The sequence below is a fragment of the Zootoca vivipara genome, chromosome 5 (assembly GCF_963506605.1).
Source record: "Zootoca vivipara chromosome 5, rZooViv1.1, whole genome shotgun sequence".
In the NCBI taxonomy this organism is placed as follows: domain Eukaryota; kingdom Metazoa; phylum Chordata; class Lepidosauria; order Squamata; family Lacertidae; genus Zootoca; species Zootoca vivipara.
The window spans coordinates 96,741,652-96,761,201 of record NC_083280.1 but is presented as its reverse complement, the minus strand read 5'-3'; the positions used below and the strand labels follow the sequence as shown (position 1 = coordinate 96,761,201).

Genomic DNA, 19,550 nt, shown 5'->3' with positions numbered 1-19,550 from the left:
CCCTTCACTTCATCAAATCTGGCCCTCTTTGAAAAAAGTTTGGACACCACTGATCTAAGGCCTTTTTAACTGGGGCGGGTGGGGGCGGAATTGTTTTTGTTTGTTACTATTTTGTTTGTTACCGTATTTTTTTGTTTTTATATTGTAAACTGCACTGGGATCCTTAGATGACAAACAAACAAACAAAGGCGTGTTTCACTGTGCCCAAATCAGACATCTCAAGGCTAGCACACTAGCTTTCCCTGTGCAAATGCACTCCTGGCCTCGGCTCCATGCTCAGGGTCCAGGAGCAAGCCCATGACCAGCAGCATGTGAGACAGTCTTCAGCATGTGAGTCACGTTACCCCATCCAGCACAGGCTGAATCCCAATTCCCTGTTCTGCCTTCCAACTGACCAAGAGCACCTTTGCCTTGTCTGAAGTTTCAATTTGTTCCCCTTCATTCAGTCCATTACTGATGACAGACACAGGTTCAGAACAGAGTCCTTGAATTTAGGTGGACAGGAGAAATGGAGCTGGGTGTCATCAGCGTATAGTACTGGAATGGGAAAGAAGGGACTTTGGTGCCACAGAGAGCACCAGCTCCTTCAAGTCAGTGCAAATCCCTCAAAGAACAAGAAAAGGGAAAGAAGCAAATGCTTCATAAATGGCAGAGTGCTACTCTAGGTTAATTTATTTTTTATCTGTTTGTTACATTTACACAACACAACTTCAGCTCCTAGGGCAGCTATCAAAACATAAAAGCACGAAAATAAAAGTGTGATCCAATACATGTCTTCCGAGAAGCAAGTTCCAGTGAGTTCAGTGTAGCTGATTCAACATCAGTATTACAGCCATAATTGATAAAAACACCAAAATGGCAGCAACTACAGCTTAAAAAATTCAAAATAGTTGAATACAGTATATGGAATATAAAGGAAATGTTTTATATTGTGTAACAAAGTGAAACGAAACTAAAACTCATTTGATCCAACGATTCTTTCCAACAGTGTGCTTACTTGTTCATAGACATTAAAAAAGGTAGCACTTGAATATTGCTCAGTTCAACAAGTTTTTAATACAAAAATGTACCCAGACATATAAAAAAGGCAGATATCAGAATACAATGAAAAAAAATCCCTCCCTATCCTAAAATTTCCAGTTACTTCAACAATAAACTTAGTATCAGGTGCAAAAAAGCAATAACTTAGTACTGATTACAGTATGTATTCTCTACAGTTACAAGATGGAAATTAAAGTCATGGCTGAAGGCAACAGTAGATAAATTTTAGTGTGCCTCTTTTGCTTAGACCTAATCCATTTCAAGGAAAAAGCAGTGTGCTCCTCAAACTGCACCAAATAATCAGCAATGGTGTAAGAAAACAGTTCCCTGCCAAACGGTTAAGGGGCTGTTAGGTCCCAAACCTTTTCATTATCAGCACGTTACTGAATATATATATATGAATCTGCTTCCTCTGAGGGTGTTTCCCCACAGTAGAAATAAAATGAGATTGTTAAAATTACCTTTCATGAATAACTGTAGTAAAAATCTGATATTGTGACCGCTAATCATTTTCTCAAAGTATGTACAGTGGAACCTCGGTTTATGAACACCTCGGTTTATGAATTTTCGGTTTATGAACGCCGCGGACCCATCTGGAACGGATTAATTCACTTTCCATTACTTTTAATGGGAAAGTTCGCTTCAGTTTATGAACGCTTCAGTTTATGAACAAACTTCCGGAACCAATTACACCCATGTTTCAGTTTATGAACGCTTCAGTTTAAGTACTCCGCGGACCCGTCTGGAACGGATTAATCCACTTTCCATTACTTTCAATGGGAAAGTTCGCTTCAGTTTATGAACGGTTACTCTGCGGACCGTCTGGAACGGATTAATTCACTTTCCATTACTTTCAATGGGAAAGTTCGCTTCAGTTTATGAACGCTTCAGTTTATGAACAGACTTCCGGAACCAATTGTGTTCATAAACCGAGGTACCACTGTATACATTTCTACAAGCAAATACTGTTTCCTGCTGCAAAGACACCTAAAGCTATTTTAAAAATGTTTTTGCCTGCTACATGTTCAATATTGGAAACAGAACGGATTGTAATGTGGTAGTGACAAGGGAACAGATTACTATGGCAACAGCAAAGATGAAAATTCTTAACCTGAATGGATATTCACTGAAGTAATTGCAGGGTGTTTGGTTTTTTGTTTGGTTCTGTTGTGGAGAGGATTTTTTGTTTTTTTAAAAAAACCTCATTCTACATTCATTTTACAACGAACACAGAATTCAACCTTGAGCTTGATTTATATAAATGTCAAGTGCTAAACGCAGCCTTTAAATGTAATCTGACTTTTAAAAACTTGAGGAACTGAACTCAGTGACCACCCTTTGTTTTGAAAGCTTTATTTTCCGCAAACATTGCAACTATTTTTATTCACAGAAGAAAAACACATGCTTTCATGTGGAAAGCCACATTTCCCTCCTCTTTATCACAAACGTGAACATGATTTTCAAGTTTTAACTAATACAGTCATACCTTGGGTTGAGTATGCTGCAGGTTGCGTACTTTCGGGATAAGGACCGCATGGACCCGGAAGTGTTTACTCTTCAAGAGCATTAGCTGATTATATCACAATTTATATCACAGATAGCTATTCTTTTACAGTTCCCCATGGCTTATGGTTGTGAACGGGGATTTTCAACTCTGACAAATATGAAAGATCAGAAAAGAGAAAGTGTTGAAGAGATGAGACCTTGTTTGTTTCAAATTAGACCTATATAAATGAGATTACCTGGCCAAAGCAAGCTTGCATCTCTCATTGAGTTTGCATACATATTTAAGGTACATATGTAAGAGGCTTGTTTATACAGTCGTACCTTGGTTGTTGAATGGAATCCATTCCAGAAGTTTGTTGAACTTCCAAAAACATTCGACAACAAAGGCGTGGCTTCCGATTGGCTATAGGAGTTTCCTGCAGCCAATCGGAAGCCGCGTCGGACATTTGGTTTCCAAAGAACATTTGCAAACCAGAACACTCACTTCTGGGTTTGTGGCATTCGGGAGCCAAAATGTTTGAGTCGCAAAGGCGTCCAGGATCCAAGGTACAACTGTGATTACATTTTGGGAATGATTCATGCTCTTACATAGCTGCATTGTTTTATAATTTCTGTATGTCCTGTGATCATATGATAACATAGTTGTGCTCTATGTTATAAAAAGCAAGCCCTGCAAGGAGTGGTTTCCTCTTGTTTCGAAATTCAGTGTGGCACAAGCAATTTTTTCTTCTGAAAGTGTGGGCCGGAGAAAAAAGTTTGAGAACCACTGCTTTATAGTATGTTTATGTTTCAGGTCCTCCCTCCCTCAGGAGCTCTGCTCTCATCTCAAGGCTTTGTGTGTTCCAGTGGGGCAGCAGCACACAACCCAGTGGGGCTGTGGTGGCCCCTACAGCTTCTGCAAGCGCCACTACTGCCTCTGGGACTGGGCTGGAACCCCAGGAGCTTTTGAGTAGCATTCCCAATATCTGAGAACATGGGCAGGAAACCCCTTTGGGAGCAGCAAGATGCTTCCGTGATGTTTTTGCACATATGAAGCTGGGAAATGTCAAAGGCAACTCTCTGCATGGCTTGAAAACAGTTGAACATTTTTCTTCAGGTACTTTAAGTTAGCATTTTTATCCCTACCGTTCCTGGCATACAGAAGAGATGCAATTTTCCCTGTGGTTCAAATGAGGTACAGTTCTCCTCAACAAAGGAATTCTACAGATCTTTACACATCCATTCTTTGCAAAAAATGCTGCTGTCAATAACCATACAATCTAAACCGGTTTCCACGACAGAATTGTCAAACTCTCAACAAACACACTGGGATCTCTCTCTTTTACTGGTTTGATGCCTCTATCAAACCTCAATTAGGCAACGTATCTCTGAACAACTATCACCCAGCATCTCAGGTTTAAGAACAGCTCAGTTTATGAACAATTTGGATTAAGAATGCTGCAAACCCAGAAATAGGTGTTTTGGTTTGTGAACTTTGCCTTGGAATAAGAACATGTTCCGCTTCCTGTTGAGTGTGTTCCATTTGTAAATTGAGTCCCCCCCACTGCTATGGGAAAGAACGCTTTGGTTTAAGAACAGACTTCCGGAACGGATTAAGTTCATAAACCAAGGTACCACTGTACTGCATTTTGTCTGCCCCATCGTACTTGCCTATATAATGCTATTTTGCTCATGCACTTTCCCCCCTCATGCTGAGAAAAGCTGGTCTAACCTATAGGCCTGCTGCTCTTCCTATCTGCTGCCGTCCACTGCCATACCTGCTCCTTGTAGGTCATTCTTGCCAGGGCCAGGCAGCTTAGTCAAAACTTAAAAGCTAATCATCATCTGAACATGCGCCAGCAATGGCTCATTGCTTTGACCAACTAGCATGATGAATTTGGATGGTACAGGGGCAAAATCAGCATATAACCATATAGCATTCTCAATTGAAATTTGAAGTGATAAATTTTGGGGTGTGGCACCTTTCCTTGGAATATATATTTGCATTACAAGCTTGGAAAGTTCATACTCCGAATCTATTATTTTTGAACCTGTCCATCACAAACTGGAAATGTCTTCTTGCTAAGAATTGTAGGGCATAGACTATTCAGGTGGAGTAAATGGGGGGGGGATAGGCATTTGGGGGATGGGAGCAGGAGATGCAAACCACCACCCCCCAAACAAAGGACACTTGGAGAAAGAGGATTTTCAGCGGGGAAGATTCTTCCTCACATTAACAAGATTTCATGGTACAATCTTTTCCAATCCTGCTATGGAGATTTGTGTCTTCAGTGAATTACACATGGAGATTTAAAAAGGGTGCAGCCCCCAAACTAGCAACGGGTACAATCTCCCTACTAAAAAACCTCCAGTCTCCAGGGTTTTTAGCAGGAGGATTATGTTTCCTCTTCACCAGTAGTTTTGGGGGCTGCAGCCCCCCCATGCAATTCAATGGAGACACATGCACAGGGAAGTCAAGGAGCTCCATAGCCCCAAACCAAATAATTGGGTGGCAGCAGATTCCAAATAATTGCATTCCAATCCAGGAGACATTTCCAGGAATATAGTAAATCCATATTCCTTAAGCAACCTTACTGAATTGTGCAATCTTGAACCATACTTGTCTATGGACTGCTCAAGGAAACAATGTCTACAAACAGTTTAAAATAAATTCTGAAAACATAAACTATGCTATGGTGTAGCAAGAAGGCACCCAGTGAATATGGGATCCATGGAGATTTTGGTACCGGTATAAACAATTTGGTATACAGTGGTAGGTGCTGATTCTACGTAAACTGTTTAACAGATATTTCAGTGCAGCTGAAATGCAGGAAGTTGAAGGTGTGGGTTGGGGTAGCAGGGAATGGAAAGTGCTTGTGAAGAGGGAGCTTCACTAACAGGGTCTGGGGCATGTGTTTCATGTGAGTATAAAAAAAACAAACAAACTATGAAAAATAACAGTTTCACCTTTCCCTCTGTGATCATAGCACCCTGTTTATACAGCTATAAGTATGCAGTGGACCCTCATCCCCAAACCTGAGTCCTTTAGCACAGTGGGAGAGAAAAAATGGTGCCCTTTCCTGGAATTCTCACTCCCTGTAAACTCAAAACAATGCTGAAGCCCTGAACAGAAATACTAATACTGTATTAGGAGCTGGGAATGCACTGCAACGTTTTGCAATGGGACCCTAATTTTAATTTTAGGAACTCTTATTCAAATTCTTTTAAATATAAAATATTGAGAACCATTCTATAGATCTTTAAGCATACAGTGGTACCTCGGGTTACAGACGCTTCAGGTTACAGACTCCGCTAACCCAGAAATAATACCTTGGGTTAAGAACTTTGCTTCAGGATGAGAACAGAAATCGTGTGGCAGAGGCGCAGCGGCAGCGGGAGGCCCCATTAGCTAGAGTAGGACCTCAGGTTAAGAACAGTTTCAGGTTAAGAACGGACCTCCAGAACGAATTAAGTTCTTAACCCGAGGTAACACTGTACACTCTTTGTTCTTCTGAGAACAGAAACAGGAATTCTCTTGGCTGAAGATTCATTATCAGTCTTCAAAAACTGGCTTAAGCTAATCAATATGCCCTGAGAAACACTTTCAAAATTATGGTTTCCCTGAGCAAATTTACTCTGAAGTATCTAATCTGATTTCTTGGCACCAGAATGTTGTTCACATTGTTGCATTCATATGGCTTTTCAGAAGTCTATTTCAATCAAACGACAAGAAAATAGCTTGCAAGGAATTTAAAACTAGACTTGAAAATGGGTACTCCCAATTCAACTTGACATCCATGAATACAATCAAGATTATTCCTTGGTACAGCATGATCAACTACAAACACAAATTGAAAAATTACTAGATCAAAATGGATAAATTCCCCTTGAGCAGAGTCTTTGTTGTTTTTAATTTTCAGTTGACTACTTCTATATTGGAAAGCAGACACCAAAATGTTCCACATAGTTTTCTGTCTGCAGAAAGAATCAAATTGAGAATATGTTACTCTGTTGCTTCAAGTCTCGGCGTACATACCCTCCAGCATTTCTCTGATGAAAATAGGGACGTCCAAAGGAAAAGTGGGACATTCCGGGATCAAATCAGTAACTGGGACAGCTTCTGAAAACCCAAGACTGTCCCTGGGAAATAGGAGCACTTGGAGGGTCTGGATGTATATGAAATGATTTCTGAAAAATTAAAACTGTGGACACTGATAAAATCTAGTGTCTGGAATCTGCTTTCACTAAGCCTGTGCTGATTTTGTAGGATCTTGTGCTAAGGATTGTGCAACAAACCAATACATATTTTACAGAACAATCCTATGTCTTCTCAGAAGTTCCCCTGGGAAGGTACTCCCAGGAAAGCAGGCACCAGGTTGCAATTTTATTTTTTCAACTGATTAAATTATTGTCTACTATGTATTTAGGAAAGTGGTTTCTCTGTCTGTCCATCTGTTCTCTGTTGGCTAAAGAAGTTATTGCCAAACTCCGCACAATGGTTCCTGAGGTGGGGACAGCGGTCATTGTTGGTGATTGGATGCCATTTTGAATCAAGATGACAGAACAAAACGTGACTTTGTCTGACTTTTGTCACAATGGATCCAAACTCACTTATTAAGACTACTCAATGAAAAATCACAACCTTTGTTTGTTTGTTTGTTTCTGCAAATTCCCAGGTGGGGAACCTCAGGCACATAGTGCCAAATATGGCTGCCCAGGCCTCTATATCTAGTCCTCTGGACTCTCCCAAGGCTACATAAATCTCTAGCTCTGCTGTGTCTCCTAGTGCTGCTGCAAAGCTGGAATGTGTTCTTTAATTGTGATGACTGTTACTTGCCTAGATGGAGAGGAGTGCGCGCGCACACACACACGCAGTATATACAGGACATCTCTGAGTTTTGCATGGCTGGAACACAGACCACTAAACAATGAAGAGTAACACCTGCTGTTTGCTCCTACGTCTACCTCTGGTTTGGTGGGGTAATGACATTTTGCTTTCCCCATATTTATTTACCTACTAATTTATACAGCTGCCCCAAAATACCCCACCAAATGGGGGTTTAATGCAAGTACTGTGCATTGTACTTGGTGTGAGACTAACAATGTCTAGGTCTTTGGAAAAAGATTGGAAGATTCAAGCCTTTTATAATTTTATACTGCTACTTTGCTTCATTGACTATGCAAAAGCCTTTGACTGTGTCGACCACAGCAAACTATGGCAAGTTCTTAAAGAAATGGGAGTGCCTGGTCACCTCATCTGTCTCCTGAGAAATCTCTATGTGGGAAAAGAAGCTACAGTTAGAACTGGATATGGAACAACTGATTGGTTCAAAATTGGGAAAGGAGTACGACAAGGTTGTATATTGTCTCCCTGCTTATTTAACTTATATGCAGAATTCATCATGCGAAAGGCTGGACTAGATGAATCCCAAGCCGGAATTAAGATTGCCGGAAAAAATATCAACAACCTCAGATATGCAGATGACACAACCTTGATGGCAGAAAGTGAGGAGGAATTAAAGAACCTTTTAATGAGGGTGAAAGAGGAGAGCGCAAAATATGGCCTGAAGCTCAACATCAAAAAAAACAAGATCATGGCCACTGGTCCCATCACCTCCTGGCAAATAGAAGGGGAAGAAATGGAGGCAGTGAGAGATTTTACTTTCTTGGGCTCCTTGATCACTGCAGATGGTGACAGCAGTCATGAAATTAAAAGACGCCTGCTTCTTGGGAGAAAAGCAATGACAAACCTAGACAGCATCTTAAAAAGCAGAGACATCACCTTGCCTACAAAGGTCCGTATAGTTAAAGCTATGGTTTTCCCAGTAGTGATGTATGGAAGTGAGAGCTGGACTATAAAGAGGGCTGACCGCTGAAGAATTGATGCTTTTGAATTATGGTGCTGGAGGAGACTCTTGAGAGTCCCATGGACTGCAAGAAGATCAAACCTATCCATTCTTAAGGAAATCAGCCCTGAGTGCTCACTGGAAGGACAGATCGTGAAGCTGAGGCTCCAATACTTTGGCCACCTCATGAGAAGAGAAGAATCCTTGGAAAAGACCTTGATGTTGGGAAAGATGGAGGGCACTAGGAGAAGGGGACGACAGAGAACGAGATGGTTGGACAGTGTTCTCGAAGCTACGAACATGAGTTTGACCAAACTGCGGGAGGCAGTGCAAGACAGGAGTGCCTGGCGTGCTATGGTCCGTGGGGTCACGAAGAGTCGGACACGACTAAACGACTAAACAACAACAACTGCTACTTTATTGTTTTTGGCTATGTTCTTAATGATGCTGTTAGCCACCCTAGTCACTGTTCAGGGAGGATGGGTGGGATAGAAATTAAACAAAACAAATAATTCTATAGAAATCTAAACTACCCACCAGGAGTGAGGAAGTTCACCCCCCTAAGCCATGCACCTCCCTGGGGCCACAGCCCCAGTTAGCCCTTCTCCATGTCCTCCTTGAGAGCTTTTGCCAGGCTAGAATGTGTCCTCTTGCTTGCCTGAATGGAGAGCTGTCAAATCAAATATGTTTATTCGGCTGTACGCCCATCATAAAACACAACACAACAAAACAAATCAAATAAAAACCACAGACTCATACAAACCACAGATAATATAACACAATTCACAGCTCACGAGGACAAATATTAACAATTCAAAAAACATATCTTGAAGGTTTAAGATTAAGATTAAAAATTTAGGCGCCTAACTAAAATCAATATCTGATGTCATTAAAAAAAAAAAATTCTTATAACTATCAATAATCAGCTAACATTCCATTCCGTCTCTTGTACGAGAGGACGGCTGTTAGGAATTTAGCAACCTGTAGAGTGATATAAGGGTCCACATCTTGAAGAACCCAGGCTAGCTGAAGGTCAACTGGATTATCAGCCATAGGCTGGATTATGGAGTTTAATATACTAGCACGAGCCGAACTGTACATAGGGCAGATAAACATAACATGGTGTAAAGATTCAGTTGATTTCATTTCGCAAGCACACATTGAAGAGACTTGGCCCTTAGTAAATCTATGTCTCAGCACATTAGTTGGAAAAACATTGAACCTAGCTTTAAGGAAGGCATATCGATGAGACGCGGCCGTAAGCGTTGTTAAGTAGGATGGAGTACGGTAAATAGGGGTTATGCCGATATTTAACGGTGAGCAGACTCCCCCGCCAGCTAGACAATTTTGGTATAGCTCCGCATCATCCAACCTTTGGTTTATACACCTTTTTGCTGCATTTAAATCCAGTTTGAGCAATTCAGAGGGAGAGATCTCATAGGACAACAATTTGGCATGGATTTTTCCGGTCCACAAATTTGAGAAGTCATCCCGCCACATGCATTGAATAAGATAGTGGTTCGGGAGTTTATGCCATAGGGATATCCAGTAAATCAAAACTCGCCTCCATAAGACTAACTCAACTGAAGGGATCTTCATTTCTAAACGAATAGCAGCATTACTTACGCATGTTGGTAATTTTAAGAGTCGACGTAAGAATTGGCTTTGAAGCGACTCTAAAGGTGAGAGATTTGCAAAAGCAGCCCATAAAGGGGCAGCATAGGCCATTGTAGCCAACACTTTAATGCTATACACTTTCAAGGCCGCAGGGATGAATAGGGCCCCCTCAGAAAAGAAAAAACGGAGGAGGGAGTGTGATAGGGCTTTTGTCTTGTTTTGAAGGTATTCAACATGCGCTTTCCACCCTAAATTATACTGAAAATAAATTCCTAAATATTTAAATTTATGTACTTGTTCGATTTTCGTACCCTCCAGTTTCCATGAATAAAGTTTACGACTCCTTGAAAATATCAGTACTTTGGACTTGGTGTGGTTGATAGACAGATGATTAAGAGAGCAATAAGTTACAAAAATCTTTAGTGCCCTCCTTAAACCCACTCTGGAGTAAGAGAGTAGCACCGCATCATCTGCATAGAGAAGTAATGGACAACGATAATCAGCTATTCGAGGGGCATGGATAAATTTTTGTGAGTCGGCTAATGGGTTCCTCATATCACTGATAAATAAGTTAAAAAGAAGTGGCGCTAAGATACAGCCCTGGCGTACTCCCTTATTTACTGGCACTGGGTTTGTTAGGTCGCCAGCAGGGGTTAATCTCACCCTGGCCACAGACCCGGCATGAAGTTGGGAGATAAGCCACAGAAGTCTTCTATCTATACCCCAACGGGCAAGTTTATCCCATAGTAATTTCCTCGGGATACTATCAAACGCAGCTTTCAAATCTATGAAAGCTGCGCAAAGTTGGCCCCGTCGAGGTGACGAGTATTTCCGGGCTAAGTGATGAAGAATAATTGCCTGATCTGTTGTGGAACGGTTTAATCTAAATCCAGCTTGCTCGTGCTTAATCAGGTCAGCCTCAACTGACCACTTCATCAACCTTGCGAGCAAAAAACGGGCATATATTTTCCCAATGGATGATAGCAGACTAATATTCCGGTAGTTCCCTGGGTCACCGGGGGGGCCTTTTTTATAGATAGGAATTATAATGGCCTCCTTCCATGTTTCTGGTATTGAGCCCGTGGCATTTATGGCGTCGAAGGTTTTAGCTAAAATCCCTGCCCACCATGCAGAGTGTAGCTTTATAGCCTCAACAGGGACCAAATCCGACCCGGGAGCCTTACCAGTTTTCAGCTCAGCTATCAATTCTAAGATTTCAGCAGGGTCGGTGTTGGGCCAGACAGGAAGGGGATTAGAGGAAGGTCTCCAGTGAGTGGTCGGAGCTTCTGCCACTGAGAAATATTTTCTCAGGAACTGCTCCCACGTAGGGGCCGGGATCACCGTTAGGGGATAATTCCTCGTTCTTCCCTTTATTAAAGACCAAAATTTCCGGGAGTTATGAGATTTTGAGGCAGTAATTATAGTCTGCCAACGATTTAGTTGCCATTCCCTTTTGGCCGATTTCTGGGCCTGTTTGTATGCTTTTTTAGCCAGGGGATAAGATGGAGGTAAGGCAGGAGCACCGGAGAGTTTATAGTCATTATATATCGTGTGTAGATGGAGTCTGGCTTGTTTGCAAGAGGAGTTGAACCAAGGGGCGCCAAATTTAAAATAATGGTTTTTAACTCCATAGGCTGGAGAAGTAAAAAAGCGAGTTAAAACTACTATCAGGCAAGAAAAAAACCTCATACACTTAATTGGATCATGCGGGGCTATTCCTACGTCCGGCTGGTCGCCAGGAAACTTTTCTCGGATAAAATCCCTATATCTATGGGCAAGGGCAGGGGACCATTTAATCCCCTTTATTTTAGTAGTCGACTCCTCAATCACCGGGATTGGGTGGGAACGGTCGAGCAACTGCCAGTCAACACATAACTTGGTTGACAGGGGAAGATGGTCACTAAATTGAGCATTGTCAATTTTAAAAGAGGTGACATTCAAAAATAGATCCTGGGAGACCAATACATAGTCAAGGACACTGTTTGATTTTAACCCTAGATGGGTAAATTCTCCTGGAATATCTGGAGGACACCTACCATTTAATATAATTAAATTTAGGCGTAAAGTCATCTGATAAAGCATCACTCCCGCCTTATTGACTTTTACATCCTTTGATATTCTAGTGGGGATATATACTGGATCGTATGTTTGAGTGCCGGGGTCGACCCACCATTTAGACTTTATAAGAGCCTCCCGATTTGAAGCTATCCGAGCGTTAAAATCGCCTCCAATAAGGGAAGGGACATTTGGAAACTTGAGATAGCAGGAAAGTAAAAAATCCTCTAGGGATTCCCATCTAGAAGTCAGATCAGCTGCTAACCCTCCCGGGGGGAAATATACATTTGTAACCAATAAGGAGAAGTTTTCACCAGAGATCAGTCCGGTAATAGCATAAGGCGGTAATGCATGCACTAGTGAAAGTTTAGCCCGAAGTTTAAGAGAGATACCAATTGTAAGGCCACCTTTAGGGCGGCCACCACTCGCTGACGGGCTAGCAGGCAGACATATAGACTCAAAGCCATTTATCTCAATTTCCTCCTCCACCCAGGTTTCTTGTAATAATATGATAAGAAAGGAATTAATATATTTTTGGAATTCTGGATCTAATATTTTACTTTTCCATCCAGCAATGTTCCAACTTAATATTGTAGGCTGGGGATTCCTCTCTCTTCTGAGTAACTGTCATTCAGAAGGTTGGTTCAACTTTAATACGGGAAGAGGGGAGCCACTAAAAAAATCAGTTATTTTCCTCTGATGAAAAATCCCTCGCAAAAGCTGAATGGGAGGATTTGCAAAGTTATCTGACTGTTGAACTTGGCCACTCATACCTCTAGGAGTAGGACCTTGGGCAGGGGAGGTCCCCTTTTCCAGAGAGGTTTGGTGGGCCACCAAATGCGATCCAGCTATCTCGTCAGACGTTTGGTCTCTCTGTGGCCTGCTACTGGTCTTTTGGACTACTTGATTTATGTGGCCTGTTGGGTCTTCGATCAGTTCCGTCTCTGGTCTTGCTGTTGAATCCATAATACTCTGCAATGAGGGATGAGGCTGGGAGAGTGAGCTGTTTGGGAAAGTTAGCAGAGGCACCTCTTCTCTTGTTTGGTCAGTGCTATAAGAAGGTTCCAGGTCGGGCATCGATGAATGTGTAGAAGGGGATTTTACCTGTTGTGATATGTCATGAGTGCTTTCTTCAGGAATATTTTTCGAGGGTGAGTCTTGTAAATCTATTAAGAGCACGGCGGGTTGTTCTGCTTGGACGGAAGGGCCAGTAGTTACTACTTGGGGTTGTATCTTATCCTCCATTACCGACATACATTTAGCATTTGATATTTCGAGTTCCATATGATCTGATTCTTCTAGGATGTCATGTTCGCTATATGTGGGTGTTCTTGTGCTGAGCTTCCTAATAAGTTGGAGTTTAAGCGATTCCAGCCTATTAATAATTTCTTTTTGTTCCACCGCTGGTAAATCTGCAAAGGAGGCAATGAGTTCGATCTCTTCTGGAGGTGTCAGGCCACTTACCAGATGGTCATTGTTCTTTTTCAGAGGAGTGGAGGCCACATAACTCTTCTCCTGAGGTAGAACACCTACTCTGTCATCCACTAGTGGATCAGGATTAGCAGATTTTGAGACCTCTTTGGTTATTGCCTCCAACAATAGGGGTTTAGGCGTAGGGTCTATGAAGGCTCTCGTTGGTGTTATCCCACAGCGAGACAAAAATGCTTTCCTTCGTAATATGATAGAGGGAATTCTTGTAGATTGAAACGCAAGCAGGACTCTCTGGGATTTGTGGTGATGGGCAAGGGGGAGGACTGCACAAAGGTCAATTTGTGCTGCCTCAATATTTAAAAGCACCTTCAGGAGTTCCTTAGCACCGCCCAGAGTTCTCCATCTTGGGTCCCCATTTTGTATAGTTAGGCTCACTTGCCTTGGTTTTAGAATCAAGGATTGATGACCTAATTGAAGGTTAAGGTTGTATTTAGATTTGTCAGTACATTTGTTATTTAAGGACAAACTCCTCGTCGCCTTTCTCTCTTCAAGGGACTTAACGCCGGCTGACGATAGTGTAGTAGTAACTAGCTTTTGTTGAAGACTGTGCAGCTGGGAGGAAAGATCATCTATTCTTTTGAATATACAGTGCAAGGTTTTAATTATTAAATGTAACTGTTCAAATGCCATATGATTGGCTGCGTCAACGACCAATTCCTCCTTCTGAAGAGAGACTACACTTTTGCTGTTGGCCACATCGCTTGTTATTTGTGGCATAAATTGCTCTTCGTCTTTAAGTACTGGCGTGTGATCAATCAGGGGGTTGAAGCGGTTCTGAGTTTCTACCGTGTAGGAACATTCCAGTAGATTACTCCCTTCTTTAAAGTGACATGATTCAACCCTTGTTTGCTTTGATCTTGGAAAGGAAGAGGGAACTGTCTCCTCGGAATCTCTAAGACGTTTCCCATATCCCATAATTCAGATTATCAAGAAGAGGGGGGATAATATTTTAACACGAACTCAGGTAATAAATATTTCCTTCGAGGCTACCAGCACTTGCAGTGAGGATATGTTTCACTGCCTGTTCGTATGAAAGTCGGCGTCTTCACCTTCACCCCCACAGCCCGGCAATTTAGTTCTTTGGGGGGACTAAGCGTACCTTATCCAAGCCAGAACCAAGTCTCCACAGCAATGTATTAATCCAAGTTTTTAGCCAGTAGAGAAAACAGCAAGTCATTCACAGCAACAGGCTTCATCAGGCATCCGTTGTTGCAGTAGGACAGATTGAGCAGTAAAACAATAAAACAATAAACTAAAACAATAAACTAAAACCAAGGAGAAGCGATGAGGTAGTAAAACAGCCAGTAAAACGTTAAAACTGAGTTTAAAATCACGAAGTGGCTAAAAACTACTTAAAAGCTTAATTGAAAGCGGGAGAGTCTGACCAGGCTGCTGTCTCCGTCGCCATCTTGAAAGGATGGATTGTTTGTTCAATGGAGAGCTGTGTGTGCAGAACAATCTGGCTTTTACATTGCCCAAAAGGTATCCTACTGTACCCAATGTAAGAGTCACATTCATTGCCCCATCAGCTTTTGCTTCTGACCCTGCTCACCACCGGCGCATGCCCCACCCCCCACCAACCCAGGTTCTCCATGATGGGATGTGGCTCTTGGGATGAAAGATGCTTATCTCACCATTCCATGGGCACACTATATATTTTGCCTGCTGGGCTTGCACCAGCATCCTCTGCTCGGAGAAGCAACATTTACTGCAACATTTCTGAAATCATACGGTATTATGGAGTGTAGCTTGCACATGTACTTCATGCCTCTATTTATTCATCAAAAAGAAAATCTATATAACTTGATATAACAGCTGAGCTGCCAACACAACCAACATTTCCATGCTGTGCCTTAAGGCAATATGAGGGTTGTGCTGCTTCCACACACATGCAAAAACAAAACAAAACAAAACAAAACAAAACCACAACCTCCTTTAGGCAAATCTGAAATTTCAAGGATTGATAACAAATGACATGGTGTAAATCAGCACTGCAAACTCCATGCTACAGTCTACAGTCCTGAGAATGCCACAGCGCAAATAAAACCATTCTTCTTCTTTTTCATTACTTATTCAATGCCACAAGCATATTTATTTATGTACTGAATTCCTAGCTCAGTTAAAAAAAACAGCTAAAACCTCAGGGTGGCTTTTGAATCAAATAAAAAGCAATTAAAAGAGTAAAACAATATCACAAAACTGCAGTTTAAAATTAAAACAGCAGAACAACAAAGCAGTCTCAAGAAGCACCATAAAACAGAGTCAGACGATATTTTAAAAGGTGTAGTGAAATTTTAAAAAGTATTTGCCTCAGGACAGTGGCGGAGGAAGCCGCTCGGGCACCTGGGGGCGGGGCGCCACTACATAGCACGCATGTGCGGCGTCGCTACGTACGATGCATGCGCCGCACGTAACGACACTGCACAAGCACGCTACGTAGCGGAATACCGGCGGCGCAGTGCCAAGATCCTCTGCTCGCACCGCCGCGGTGGGGTGCCACCTTGTCACCCCCGGAGACATGGCACCAGGAGCGCACCGCCCCCCCCCCATTGTGATCCCACTGCCTGGGGAGACACCCATGCTTCTCACCAGCTTGGCCTCCCTCCTTTCCTACTTCATTTTATGATTCTGACCCTGGACTTCTCTCTGACACAAATTCTCCCTGCTCACTAAACCCTGTTACCTCTCCAGTTTCCAACACCGCCTCCTCCCAATCTTCACCTTCTGACCACCCATCACTGTGCCACCACCAACCCCCTGGCTCTGAGCCTTCTGCACTTAGAAGTTCCCCAGCTGGTTCCTCCCACTAGTCCTCTGCATCCAACCAATCCCTATGAGTCAACACAAACAAGCACACTGACCCTAGCTTAAGTACACAGCCAGGTAGTACTGTTCTTTGACAATAGTAATTTCACCACACTCTGCACCTGCTGCAGTGTCCAAACTTTGGGTTACTGGTGCATGAATCACTGGCCAGGCTCTCTTTGCCCAGGAACAGCCCTAACTGGTACACAAACTGACGTTGGCCAAAGGTGCTCCTTGCCATGATGGTCACTTACACCTACAAGAACACTGTTGGATCCAGGAGCACCCCAAACTAGGCACTTGCTCATTTAGGTTGGGGGGTGGGTGCCATCCTAAATGGGCAATCTGACCACTTCTTGAACTGAGGAGTCGACCACCTATAGTCAAGCACCCACCTTGCCTCAGGTTTTATGTTGGTTGGTTGGTTTTTGCTTTTGGCCAACTTGTGACTGCAGTCACTCTAAAACCTGCAAGCCTCTTCTGATTGAGATGATACACACAAATAAGAACTGATGGACAGACAGTTTGTGCTGCAATTAAGACAGTTTGTGCTGCATTTTGGTCATCTAAGCTTATAGCAATGCATATTTCACAGGTTTTGGGGTTAATTACTCCCTGTCTGAGATACTACAATGGTCATTTCACTATGCTGCAACAAGACTTTCCAGAATAAGGAATCTTGAAAGCAGGCTTTAGGCAAATGCCTAGCCAAAAGTATTGGCTTCTATTGCTTGTTAAAAAGAGCCCACTGATGCTCGACTGATGTAAACATGTGTACTGCAAAACGTCCAAAGCTAGCCAGATGTCAAAATGGATTTTCATATTCTTAAAGTTACTTTCCCAAATGGTTCTGGGAGCCTTGCAGAACATGATCTGAACTATATTCTTTTTTCAGTCTTATGAACAGACAGGAACAAAACAAAAAAGAAAGAAAGAAATTGTCACAGAAGACAGAAGTTTATTCCAACTGGTTTATTCCAACCTGTGCTTTAAAACACAACCTGAACCAAATTCTGTTCCAAGATTATCTGAATTCTCTTAACTGTATACATTATGAATATCAATTACTTGCATGTTTAATTTTGCATAATTTATACTGCCTATCCAAGTTATGAGGAGATATAGAACATATGCAAGGCACTGAAGACCACACCACCACCACCACCGGAAATCTCATTCAATCATTTTGTGAGATTTTGCCAGGCTTTGCTGGTGCACTTTGAACCTTGCACACAATGAACGAGACACTTTGTTGTTGTTTTGGTTACAAAAAAGGTTAGATTCTCAGAAATCTGGCCTTTGCACCCAGTATCACATTCCTCTGGTTGTCTGCGACTATTCAAAAGCAGCACTACACACAGCATTAATTACACTGAATATTATTCTCCACTCTGAGAGATAGAAAACCCAACAGAAACTGACATTTAAAAAACATTCTTAAAATGTATCAATTGCTTCTCTATAATAAAGCAAGTATTAAAAACAACATAGCAAAATGACTAAAATCAGCAGAAGAAGCCCCAACTCTGAATAATCAACAGCATTATTAGAAAGTTCTCAATAATCAATACAGGGAGGGAGTGACAATTTCTTAAGTTCATTAGTAGGAATGAATTAATGCTAGGGTAAATAAATGCTTGGCAAGCCTGGCTGTTTCACATCTTTCTTTACTAAATTGCAAGTTAAATAAACATGCTAAACTAATTCATTCTCCAGAGCATCATAAACTATTTCAATGCAAATTATTCAGAGGACAATTTTCTGGAAAACCCACGTCAATGACTACACATTACTTCTTTCTGTAAGCAGGCCCTCCTGTTTCCAGACATCCCTATGTATAGCCCCCATCTTTTGTTCCCTGCTCATCTTTAGAGCATCCAAACCCCATTGCCATCACTGTCCTCCTGAAGGTTCCTTCTTACCATAATCTTTCTGCTCCCTCATTGCTCCAGCCTCTTCCTCCTCTATTCTCTTCACCCTTGACATAGCCCGCGTCTGTAACGTCTGAGACAAAAGGCACTCTGCATGTGCTCGCAGCCACTGAATCTTGCAACCAGTGAAACACACATACACCATCAAAGAGGGGCAGCTTCACTTCACCAAAGGAAAGGTTGGACTTCATTTTGCAGCTGGGAAGAAGCAAGACCTCACATAACTTTGCATACAAAGCTGCAGGCTCAGGGGTCTCCAGTTTAGTTAGATCTCAGGCAGCTGGATTGAAAGAGTGTCTTGCCCAAGACTCTGGAAAGCTGAAGACTCAGAGTTTGACCAACTGGGTAGGACTGGCCAGCGATTCACTAGACTGCATGACCATATCCAGAGTATGCTCAGAGACCCAGAGTGCTGGAGCCTTTTAAACCACCCTCAGTACTCAAATGCAGACCTGAGCGGCCACCCCCGCCAATTACTCACTCCAGCATCTCTACCTTCTTACTTCCACACCTGAGTTATTTTTATTGGGGAGGATGGACCTTTGCTTGGCTCATCATAAATCGATTAGCGACTGATGGCAACGATCTTCCAGCACATGAGCAAAGTTTCACAGTTCCAGGGCTATCGAGCAAGGCGGGTTTCCAAAGTAGACACAGGTGTGCGTCTATTTGGAGCTTTTCAGACAACCCACCCGAGGGTGCGCTGCCGACAGCGTTCACCCTCTTTCGGACTCCCGTTGCCCAGCACCCCCCTCCCGTCCCCTCCACCCCCGTTCCTCCCGGCTGCCCTCCTTCCCCGCTCACCTGGGTCTGGGATCCCGGCCCGGCGGGGGCGCGGCGGGCGCTACAGTCCCCTTTGGTCTGCAGGTTGATGGGCGCTCTCTGCTCGGCGCTGCAGCCCAGGCCGCCGTTCAGATGCGCGGTCACCATGGCCACGGGACCCTTGGACGGGAGCACGGAGAGCGCCACGCTCGGAGGGCCGGAGCTGGGGCCGCCGCCGCCGCCTCCGGGCGCTTTGAGGAGCGCCGGGACCGCCGGCTGTTTGGTGCTGCCGCTGGCGCCGCCGTTCCCTGCTGCGCTGGCCACCAGCACCGCGGCGGAGCAGCTCCGCACGGCCAGCTTCTGCAAGGGGAAAAAGAAGGGGACATGCGCTCAGGCTTCCCGCCTTTTAAAGGGGCTCTCCCCGCCCCCGCCGTCGCCCCCTCGGAGCCCCAGGCGCGCGCGGGCAGGAGCGCGGCGCACAGCGCACGGAAGGCGCCGCACGAGCGCCAGCACACGC

At 43.3% G+C, this 19,550-nt stretch overlaps 1 protein-coding gene across 8 annotated transcripts in view; it reads right to left on the bottom strand.

The window, feature by feature from the left end:
* The window catches only part of PHF21B (PHD finger protein 21B), a 186,912-nt gene that overhangs the window by 43,509 nt on the left and 123,853 nt on the right, over positions 1-19,550 (bottom strand). For 7 of the 8 annotated variants that reach the window (XR_009557663.1, XR_009557664.1, XM_060275180.1 and 4 more), the window contains one exon: positions 19,076-19,393. The exons of the other annotated variant lie outside the window; for it this stretch is intronic. Coding sequence is in view for 5 of the 7 variants with exons in the window: in XM_060275180.1 (XP_060131163.1) it covers positions 19,076-19,393 (318 nt within the window). In the remaining 2 variants the exon portion in view is untranslated. The remainder of the gene's footprint in view (positions 1-19,075; positions 19,394-19,550) is intronic. 8 annotated transcript variants of the gene reach the window in all.